The sequence below is a fragment of the Orbicella faveolata genome, unplaced genomic scaffold, assembly GCF_042242905.1.
Source record: "Orbicella faveolata isolate gen_17 unplaced genomic scaffold, um_ofav_v1 contig_26, whole genome shotgun sequence".
Taxonomy (NCBI): Eukaryota; Metazoa; Cnidaria; class Anthozoa; order Scleractinia; family Merulinidae; genus Orbicella; species Orbicella faveolata.
In genome coordinates this window covers 8,650,001-8,661,860 of record NW_028301554.1, presented here as the reverse complement: position 1 = coordinate 8,661,860, position 11,860 = coordinate 8,650,001, and the positions used below count along the sequence as shown (strand labels likewise).

General features: G+C 39.4%; 1 protein-coding gene across 1 annotated transcript; it reads left to right on the top strand.

Moving 5' to 3' along the window:
• The first annotated feature begins 871 nt into the window (after positions 1-871).
• On the top strand, positions 872-3,026 carry LOC149108022 (uncharacterized). Its single transcript, XM_089295596.1, has one exon. The coding sequence runs from the start codon at positions 949-951 to the stop codon at positions 1,873-1,875; it is 927 nt and encodes a 308-aa protein (XP_089151722.1). The 5' UTR covers positions 872-948; the 3' UTR covers positions 1,876-3,026.
• The last annotated feature ends 8,834 nt before the right edge of the window (positions 3,027-11,860 follow it).

The following is an 11,860-nucleotide window of genomic DNA, read 5'->3' as shown; positions in this document are numbered from 1 at the left end:
AAATGTGCTCCATCAACGGGTCGCTCTCTAAAAGCTGTTTATTAAGTTGTGGTGTTCCCCAGGGGACCATTTTAGGGCCGCTACTATTTCTGTTATACATCAATGATCTTCCAAATTGTCTATCAAATTGTGAGCCGAGGATGTACGCTGATGACACCCACCTTACATGCGCAGGTGATAATGCAGACAATATTCAGTCGCGCCTAAATCAAGATTTAGAAAATGTTCACAATTGGCTGAGAGCAAACAAACTCAGTCTAAATATGACTAAAACCGAATTCATGCTTATCGGATCTAGGCAGAGGCTAGGTACTCTCACAGAATCCCCGACACTTGCAATTAATGACTTTCAAGTTAGTCAGGTCACTACCGCAAAATCACTTGGAGTGACCATCGATAACAGACTCGATTGGAGTGGCCATATCGAGAAAGTTACTAAGAAAGTCGCATCTGGTATTACGGCCATAAAACGAATAAGCCACCTTGTCCCTCAGGCGACCTTACATCTAATATACCAAGTTTTGATACAGCCACACTTTGACTATTGCAATATTGTCTGGGAAAACTGTGGGATAACTTTACGGAATAAGGTACAAAAGCTACAAAATAGAGCAGCCCGTGTTTTGACCTACTCAAACTATGACGTAGTCGCTGGTCACCTGTTCAAACTTCTAGGGTGGAAAAATCTAGCTTGCCAGCAGCAAATTCAAAGAGCTACGATGGTTTACAGGTCTCTGCACAGGTTGGCTCCAACTACCTCAGTTCTAAATTTGAAAGGCTAGAAATCGCATATGACCTAAGGGACTCTGTGAATAAACTCAATGTTCCATTACCGCGCACACACTATTACAAAAATAGCTTTTTGATTTTTTGGACTGGGTCGAGTAATGCCGACGTAAAGACGTGCGTTGCTGCCGCCCGCCGATCTTTCTGCTCTGTCTTTGGTAAATGGCCGTTTTTTTCGGTCAGTTTTTGAGCAAAAGAAAAACCATATCCTCAGACTCTTCCGACGAATCATCTCTTTCGCCGGAAATCAAAAAAACCAAGCCATACTCCTCGCCAACGCATCACGAAGACGAAATAATGACAGCTCTCAGTATGACACAAGATGTTGGTGCAACTGTACAAGCAATCTTAGCAAAGCTGGAAAAGCTTGATTCAATAGAATCCGCCGTGAAGAAAATTGAAGCCAATCTCGAGAACTTAGAGAAACGAACCCAAAGGCTAGAAGATTTCCAAACAACAGCGAAGAAAGATATTGACGATCTAAAAGAAGGGATCAACTTTACTGGACAACAACTCAAGGATAAGACAGAAGCTATGGAGAAGGTGCATCGACTCTATGAAACTCAATTAACAGAGCTCACGACAAAGTGCCAGAAAAATGGGGATTTGTTAGACGAGATCCACACTAAAAATCTTTACTTAGAAGCCTACTCTCGCCGGGAGAATATCAAATTCACGAACATAGAAGAATCGACAGAAATAGGCAGCCGCACTAGTGAAGACACCGAAGAAGTTCTCCGAACTTTTCTGGAACGTGATCTTGGTTATAGGGATGCAAGGAATGTAGAAATTCAGCGAGTACATCGCATCGGAAAAAGCAAGGATGGAAATTCGCGTCCTATTCTGGCCCGTTTCCTTAGATATAAAGACTGTCAACAGATCTTTTTACTGGGTCACCGGCTTAAAGGCACTAACTTTCAAATGTTCCGAGACCTTCCCCAGGAAATCATTACCCGTCGCAAAGTACAGATGGGAGCTTTTAAGGATGCCAGGAAAAATGGGGTTGCTGCCTCCTTCAGCCAATCTCAACCGGATAAATTGTATATCAGAGGTAAATTGTGGCCGATCGGGCAAAAATTTACTATTTAATTAACACTAAATAAACTTTGTTCAGATTGACCGGTAAATTGTTCAAACTTCTCGCAGTTTCGTTATTGCCAATATGCTTTTCACCAATTAGAGGCGGTCGGCAACTTAAACGGGCTAATAGAGTTGCAGGCTTTTTCTCTTTTTTGCTGTAGCAAGCAATCAAGTTGCCTAATTTCTCCACCATAAGTCCTTCAGTAATTTTATTCATTTTGTGTGTGTTTTCGTTTTACTGTCTCCAGGGCATAAAAATCTATCTAATTAACAATAGTTTAAAGGCATGTGGTCATTTAGATATCTTTTATTGTGAAAATGCAAAACAGTCAACTCAGCCTCCTTCATTACTCACAATACAACAGATCTGAAAATAATTTCCCTCAATGTCAGGGGATTGGGAAACAATGCCAAAAGAAAAGAGGTGTTTAACTGGCTGAGAGCGAAAAAGCAATCTATATATATGCTGCAAGAGGTCCATTGTTCTCGAGAAACTACCGATATATGGTCTTGTGAATGGGGGTACAAAGCGCTCTTCAGCTGCTGCAGCAGCAACAAAGCAGGGGTTGGTATTCTTTTCAATAATAATTTCAATTGCCAGATCCACAAGGTTTTCTCGGATCCGAATGGACGCTTTTTAATATGTGATATCGTTGCTGATAGCAAGCGTCTGACTGTGGCTAACATCTACGCTCCGAATGAAGACGATCCAAACTTCTTTCAGGTTTTTTTCGATCATTTATCAAACTTTAAATGTGGTCAAATCATAATTGGTGGGGACTTTAACTTAGTTCTTGACGTCGAAAAAGACAAGAGGGGTGGCCTTGTCAGAACACACAAAAATGCCTTAAAAGTGATTCGAGATTTCTCTGAAAATCTTGGTTTGACTGATATTTGGAGACTTTTCAACCCAGAAGCCAGGAGATATACTTGGCGCCAAAACCAACCAGTCATACATTGCCGACTCGATTTTTTTCTAGTAAGTGAATCATCTTTATGTGATGTGACCCATGCAGATATTTTTCCTGGTTTCAAAACGGATCATTCGATGATTACTCTGAATCTAGCTTTACACTCGAACCCCAGAGGCAAAGGTTTTTGGAAGTTGAACACGTCCCTTTTATCCGAAATGAGATATGTCCAAGAAATTAAAACAACAATTGAAAGCACTGTGAAACAATACAAAGACGACACCTCAGTGACCCCAGCTCTGCTTTGGGAGGTGATTAAATTAAAGGTGCGAGAAAAATCAATATCTTATGCTGCATACAAAAACGCGACAACAAGGAAACGCGAAGAAATGTTGGAACGCGAAATCGCCTTGTTAGAAAAACATTTAGACAATGCAAGCAATAGTAACCCCTCATATCATATTGTTGCTGAAAGAATTTTTACCTTAAAGAAAGAGCTAGAAAACATTTTTGAGTATCGAACCAAAGGCGCTATCATTAGGTCAAAGTCGCAATGGTACAACGAGGGCGAAAAGAACTCCGGATATTTTCTAAACCTCGAAAAAAGGCACTGTAAACAAGGAACAATTAGTCAATTAAAAATTAATGACACCGACTTTGTCACCACAGACAAAGATATCTTATCTGAATGTACGGCTTTTTATAAAAATCTTTATACGTCAAAAAGCCCCGACAGCATCCAGTCAACATTCCTCTCTGAAGTGAACTCCACTTCTTTGACCAATGAAGAACAAACTTTATGTGAAGGTCCCTTAACTCAAAAGGAATGTTTCGAAGCCCTGAAGAAGATGGAGTCTGACAAAACGCCAGGCACGGATGGACTTCCCGCCGAATTCTACAAAGTTTTTTGGAAAGACATTTCTTCTTTTTTAATCTCGGCCCTCAACTATGCTTTTGACTCTGGCTGCCTCTCAGTAACACAAAGACGAGGGGTTATAAAACTAATTCCAAAAAAAGATGCGGAACTATACTTCATCAAAAATTGGAGGCTTATTACCCTTTTGAACACTGATTACAAAATCGCAGCAAAATCTATTGCAAACCGAATTAAATTAGTACTTCCAAACCTTATCAATCACGATCAAACAGGATTTTTGAAGGGCAGATTTATAGGCGAAAATATCAGACTCATTGACTCTATTATCCAATATGCCACAGAAAAGAATATCCCGGGCCTGTTACTTTTTATTGACTTTGAAAAGGCATTTGATTCTCTCGAATGGTCCTTCATACATGGAACATTAAGATCCTACGGTTTTGGTGCTTCGCTAATTAACTGGGTGAAAACCCTGTATAGTCATACTGAAAGCTGTATTCTGAAAAATGATGGGCAAGTAATTTTTTTGAAATTCAAAGAGGTGTTAGGCAAGGTTGCCCGCTCTCACCTTATTTATTTATCCTATCGGCAGAGGTGCTGGCCACGGCAATTAGGAAAAGTACTAATATAAAGGGAATCTCTGTAAATAATGTGGAAATTAAGTTAAGTCAGTATGCCGATGACACAACACTTATATTAGACGGGTCACGTGAATCTCTCCTTTCATCCCTTGCAATGCTTGACGATTTCAGCAAAGTCTCTGGCCTCAGACTCAATGATAAGAAAACGGAAGCTCTATGGATTGGCGCAAGTATTGGAAGTGATAAAATTCTGTTATCAGGAAAAGAGCTTAAATGGCCAAAAGACAAAGTAAAATCCCTAGGTCTATGGATTTCAACAGATCCCGAACTATCTGCCTCTTTAAACTACAATGAGAAACTTGAAAAAGTGAAAGAAATCCTGAGATGCTGGAAATACCGCCGACTCACATTGTTAGGGAAAATCACTGTTATCAAATCACTAGTGGTCTCCCAATTGGTTTATCTACTCTCGCCTCTTCGCTCAAACTACAGGGTTTTAAAAGAAATAAATGATTTACTCTACACTTTTCTATGGAATGGTAAAGGCGACAAGATAAAACGGAAGGTAATGATCAATGATTTCGGTGGTGGTGGCCTAAAAATGATTGATATTAGTTCCTTCAATAAATCTCTCAAAACCACATGGATTAAAAATATTTAGATAACAACAATAAGGGAAAATGGAAAATCTTTTTTGATACAACCCTAAAAAAATATGGCTGTCAAAACTTTTTTTCCTACAATCTCAACGTTAGAGACACCTTATCGACAATAACAACTTCGGATGCCTTTTTAAAAGAACTATTAGGAATCTGGGCGGAAGTTAACTTTGAACCTGAAATAACATCGAAAGATCACTTTCTGGATCAACAACTTTGGCATAACTCCCTCATAAAGATAGCCAACAAAACAGTTTTTTTTTAAAAATTGGTTCACCAAGGGAATAACTCGGGTGAAACATCTTTTAGGACCGGACAACAACTTTCTCTCGTTAAATGATTTCCGCTGTAAGTATGAAATAGACCCTCGCCCTCTCAGCTTCTACGGATTAATATCGGCTGTAAAGTCTCTTCGGACTGATTCTAATTTTCAAGATTTACAGAACACCGACCACGAATATGAGACACTTACAACAAGAATTTTGCGGGTCAAAAAAGCAACTACAATAATATATAAAAAACTGATTAGTAACAAGAGTTTAACCCCAGTGTCAAGTCAAAAGAAGTGGCTAGAGGATTGTGGCCTACCAATAAATGACAACATAAATTGGAATGCTGCCTATCTTTTAGCTAAAAAATGCACAAAGAGCACTAAGCTGATAGAGTTTCAGTTTAAATTCTTACATAGACGTGTACCAACCAATAACTTTTTATTTAGAATAGGTCTACAGGGCGATGAAAAGTGCAGTTTTTGTCACACCTCCTCTGAGTCAATAATTCATCTTTTTTGGTCATGCCGTCAAACATCTCACTTTTGGAATAAACTTACTGAATGGCTGAAAAACTTAAATTTACTTCCTAGAGATTATGCTTTGACAAATATTACTGCTTTGGGTCTGAGGCCAGATATCTCTCAATTTGCGCTTCTTATAAATTACTGCTTTCTCTTAGCACGATATCACATATGGCTCGCTAAAACAAAAAATGATCATCCAAATCTTACGCTTTTCATATGCACACTAAAATTACAGTATGAGATAGAAACAAAAAGTGGAGACACGAAGAAATGGAAACCTCTTACAGGATACATGAGGATTTAATTAATATTTTAGATTATATTTTCTGTAGGGTTATCTATCTCCTACCCATTGAGCTATTTCTAATCTCCTGTCAGATGCATAACTCATTTTACTTTTAATGTACCACATGCCTTTGGTCTGTTTTTTTATGTTTCTGTACTACAACCTCAAGCTGTAATGATAACTAGCTATTTTTCTTCTCAGTTTTTTTTTTCTTTGCCCCTTGTCGTCACTGTATTTCTTAATTGTGTAAGTCGTGTAACTGTATTTGTTAGTAATGTAAGTCGTTTAGTTATTGTAATTTAAATAGTGTAAAAAATTAGAGCAACATAATGTAAATAGAGTTAGTGTTGTAAAAAAAAAAAAAAAAAAAAAAAAAAAGTTTCTCACAGGCTTTTGGAAAAAAAAAAAAAAAAAAAAAAAAAAAAAAAAAAAAAATAGCTTTAGCTATAGTGGCGCCATTCTCTGGAACACTCTTCCTTGTAAGTTGAGGAAAGCAGAGTCCCTTGGGCAATTCAAAGGACTACTCAAAGAAGAACTGTAAGGGAACGCAAATGACTTCTACTGTAAGTATCTCTTCTTGGTGTTCCTGGAATAAGCTATACATTCACTAGTTGAATCGTCATCAGTTTATCGTACGTTACTCAGGTTATTGATTGGAAAAATAATTATACCTTTGAACTTCAGTTCCGCTATTTTTATTACTTGATTACTTGATTTATCGGCATTCTCATTCTATCTATCTATCTATCTATCTATCTATCTATCTAGAACTTACGAGAGAAAAGAAAGTTGATATGGGCGAGAATCTCCAACCCAAACACTGTGCAAATCGATAGTTTTCCACGAGTGAAATACACGTGATCCGATATATAATGACCTTGTTTTGTTCCAGATTATTGGCGTCGGTGGAGTCCGCCATCATTTGAAAGCATCGAGAAGGACTCGAACACTCTATTTACTTTTAAGGCACTATTAATATCGTGACTTCATTTTAAAGCTTGTCTCATATTCCATCGGCCCTTTCTGGTTTATTTTTTATTTAATATCATCGACATGTCACTGAAACAGATTATAACGCCTTCCCTGGCCGCAAGGCGAAGAACCGTAGTGAGAGTATGTAAGGAATGCTAGGAAAAGTTCCTACCATTTCTCTACGGTACTTGCAGTAGAAGCTCCATGCGTCCCGTCATGAATCCTCTTCTGTACGGCAACGTTTTTATTTCCGTGAATGTCGTAACGTGGCTTTTGAGGTAGGTCTTTATGACGACCTTCATTAAGTGGCACATAAACATTTTCCTTGTGTAGTCTCTCATTGCTGACACAACTGTCTTCTCGAGCGGCATAAAATAACACCAAACTCTAACGTTTGTTATCTTTTCAGACCTTTCATATAATAGTGGGATTCGGATATGTATGCACTGCCGCAAATGATCGACAAAATAGACAAAAAATAACACTTAAGTTCATAGTCCTTGCGCAAAGTTTAACTATTTCGAATTGACTTATTCCTATCGTGTCACAGTTTGTTAGACCCATAGTACCATGAAGATCCACCAAGATCAAAGACATCAGAGGTCAAGAAAAGGATGAAAAAGACCAGAAGTAGTGTCGCGTCTGCCACGATTTATTTATCTTCTTTAAGACTCTATATAGTCTGGGAGCAAATGTAATCCCGTGGGAATTTCCTGCTGAAAGCAAGCCACCAATCTAAAAGTGTTCATTAGGGTCTAGTTAACATGAAAAGTTTTGGTGGCAACTCTGCAACTTGCTAGGACGGGTTTTAAGGAGGGTTGAAAATCGGACGTATATGAACCAACATAAAAACGAGGCTGGTACATTAAATTCTTTATAACCTCATCAATTATCATCGGTTAATCACCAAACTTGGCAGATATTCGTAAGTTGATTATTTAGTGACAACTGCTGATTATGAAGTGGTCACGTGATTTTCTAGCATGAAAACGAGGCCGCAATAGAATATTACTAATTTAATGTTTGCAAAAGCTTGTCAAACTTACCAAAAATTGGCAGAAATATCCAATTTAATCATTTAGTTACAGCTGATCATTATGAGGTGGTCACGTGACCTAGTATGAAAGCGAGGCTGGATCAGAAAAAACGCATGCAACCTTTTTTAAATGTTTACAATAGCTTGTCAAACTTTCTCAAAATTAACCCCTCGGTGATGCGGTTGCACTGATGATATTCTCATTTGTCACGTGGTCAAATTTCCTGTGCAGAAACGAGGCTCTAAGCAACCATTCACAGATTTCTAATGAACCTAACTGTGTTTATCACAACGATGTTCAGTTGAAAATTCGGTCACATTGCATTGATCGATGTAACATGCTTGATGAACATTCAAATCTTATAGTGATACAGAACGACAATAACAGTATTAGTCCATGGGCCAGGACCTGGAAAGAGCCATTTGGTACCAAAACGAGGGACAAATTCTCACACTTATTTTTAACAACGTTGATTCCTTTAGGTTATTTTGGTGTATGATAACCATGCCAAAGGAGTAGCTTTACTAGGATTATCACGTGATTAAATGACGTCACTCGTTTTGGCTGAATAAGCAGAATTGGTAAAAAGATGCCTAATAACAGTTAAATGCAAACCTGAAAATGTTACATACATTGAATTTTGGTTATTGCAAACTTCAAATGTAGTTTTCAGACCTAATTCCAATAACTTATATATGACTTATAGGTATTATCCCTGAATGGTTTCCATGGCAACACTTGTCAAATTATAAATATGAACAAAAGAAAAGAAAGTGCTCGTGTAAATTGCATTGGTTACCTTCGAACGCTCGTCCTAAACTACATTTACTCCTCTTGCTTCGTTTGGTATATGACAGCCATGTCAAATGAGTAGCTATTCCAGGCTTATCACGTGATCAGTTGCAAATGACTCGGTTGGGCTGAACAGATAGAACTGCTACAAAGGTGATTACTACGGTCAAGTACAAGCAAATGCAAATACAATCATGTTACATACACTGGTTTTTAGTTTTTGAATATCTCAAACGTTTTCAGAGCTTATGTCAACAACTTATTTTTAACTTAAAGAAATTGTTCCTGGATGGTTTCCATGGCTAAACTTGCCAAATGTTAAACATGAATAATTATTCAGGATATAAGAAACTGCTTGTACATGTGTTACACTGATAATTAAAGTTAGATTTCTTCGTCTTCTTCGCTGTCATCTGAGACAAACTCCTCGATAGAATCTTCACATCTGTTGTCACAGTCTGATAGCTTGTACACATCCGTGCACTCCAAACCATTTGTCAGGCAACTGCAGGTAGCAAGTTGACATGACCTTGTACACGAGCAAGACAGTAGTTTTAGCACGGTTGTAGGGGCTGGGCCACCGCTCATCACCAGTCAATGACAAAGCGATCACCGTCTTCGCGCCAGCCAAAACCAATGGGAGTCGCGTCCCTTGGCAGCTTTGCAGACTTCGCTTCCAAATGACTGCTTGGAAGTTTGCGCGAGCCGCATGCTTGAACGAGCAGTCGACACAAGGTGGTAATTGGAAGGAGTCGATGTTACCCTTCTTGGTGCAGAATAACCTGTACCTCAGCTCATTAATGTTATCAGTATCCTTATCAGTTATCAGTAGAGCTTACATGTATACTCTTGAAGGCCCTGAAAAAGCATATCTGATAGAACCCATTTCATCCCCAGCTGTTTAACATTTTCTTGGTAAGATGTCTGTGGCTTGACAAGTCGTAGGGCTCTTATCTTTTCCCTTTTAGCGAAGGCACTCACTGTGTCACAAACAATGAAAGCATACATACCAACTGGGCATTTGCGAAGTTCTTCTCCTACGGCTGCCACCTCACTGGAGATACTGACATATCTAGTTCTTGTCGGCGCTGCACACTTGACATACATGGATGCCGAATAAAGCAATTAAACGCCAGGCAAAGTAAGAATATGTTTGTATCTTCTGATGCCACAACCACCGCCTTGTAGCCTGATTTAGCTGCATGAGCTGCATTTCTTGGTAAGCCTGGTATCAGCCTGGCAATAAGCCTGGTATAAGCTTTTTTCCTGTGTGGAGTTGAGCTCTTCAGCTATATTGGCAGCTTGTGAGGTAATCTCGTAACAGTCACGTTCGCACGAAAAGTGACGTTGCTTGTCGACTTTGTTCTGTATTAATCTTGTTTCCACCCCTTTACCACAAACGCTGCGAAGGCCTTTTTATTCTTTGGATTCAAAAGGAATTTTCTCCACTGCTGCACCTTGTGTTCGGATGCATCCGCATGTAGTCGCACTAAGACCCTTAAAAGGTTTTTTCTTCGTGCGTTTTCAGGAGCTTTTTGGAGGGTAACTTCTACAAATCTCCTAGAACGAGGACCGTAACCAACTTCTGCATTGTAAATGGGAAGTTTTTCTGTATCCAGTGCCTCAACACTCCTCTTTTTGGTCTGAACTATCTGCGTTGATGGTTCCGGGGGAAGTTGTGGTCCGAAATGCCTCGCCTGCAGCGCTATTCCATTTACTCTATGCGATGTTCCTTCACCCAATAACGTTTCTTCTAGGCGGTCAATGTTATCCCATGCTAAAGTAGTGCCATCATGATGCGGGATGTTATCTGGCAATGGGATTTCACTTGTTGATGTCATTTTTTTACGGCACAGTGTAGCGTTGATTTCTTCAAGCTGGGAATAGGCGATTCCGTGGTCGCAACGATTAAGCATTTGGATGAGTTCAACGTTATCTGTCAGGGTTTTCACAGCATAGGGAAGAGGGATCTGTTTGGATGGCTTAATCTTTCCTCTGCTCACTCTAAACATCAGATCTTGGGCGAAGGATTTCATCAACTTCTGCACTCTTGGATGACAGTTTTTGTCCGGCTACTCTTTTTTTCCGGTCAGATATGTTTGCAAGAACGAACCCTGCTCTTTGGGAACATTCATTGCGCTCTTCGCGAGATCTGAAGGGCGTGGAGACTATGAAATTTTGTTTTCTGTTCTTTGAATAGCTTCGCGAATGCCAATGGCAGCCAGGTTTATATTTGAGCTCCGATAAGACTGGCTTGCATTGCCCTGTTTTTCCAGAAGAAGGGTTGTTATGTATTTGGCAACATGAAGTGTGTCAAATTGGCGGGAACTATGAATACACTGGTGGTTTCTAAATAAAATCTTCAAAGAGGAGGACATCGCCCAATTCTGCTTGGAGATTCTGTCTGGTGTGCTTTTTTGTGGGTAACTTGATTTCTTCAACAACCAAAGCGATACGTACGATATAAGTAGTTCTGTCATTTCAGTCAATCTGGCTATTTTCTCGTTTGTAAGAACATCCGATCCGATGTAATCATCTGATGTAAGCATCTGGTAAGCTTCTGACTTGAGATTAGCATACTCATCTTCTCAGCGGTTCACCACAGCCATCGAAAGCCGCAGTTAGACTTGCCTCAGCCCTAGTAGAGTCCTTGAAGCATGTCCTGTGATAACAAGTTTCAGCTGTTACAATTTCACGCGACGCAATTGCGAGAATCCTGCTGTCCTTCTTTTCCATGGCTGATTTTCTAATCGAGTGATCTGCACGCAAATCTCTGCATTGTTACAAGGGTTCCCAATTTCTTGTTCCCCTAAGGTTCTTCTTTTCACAGAATATGCAGAGATGTTCGTAAGCTGTGCTTGTGCATGGTAGGGGACTGTTGGATCGAGGTCCTCTTAGCTGCCTTTGGTTGTTGGTCGTCAGTTCAGCTTGCTGCTTTGAAATTGTTTCCAAGAGCTTTTTCATGGTAAACATGCTACGACATTTTCTGCGATACTAAATGTTGGGATTTCTCCTTCATTTAGTGTCTCAGCAATATCAAGGTGTTTGTGTTTACGAAAAGCAGCTGCTCGCCTCTTACAAGT

Excerpts from the sequence above, each read along its gene's own strand:
- LOC149108022 (XM_089295596.1), top strand. The coding sequence starts at position 949 with ATGGCCGTTTTTTTCGGTCAGTTTTTGAGCAAAAGAAAAACCATATCC.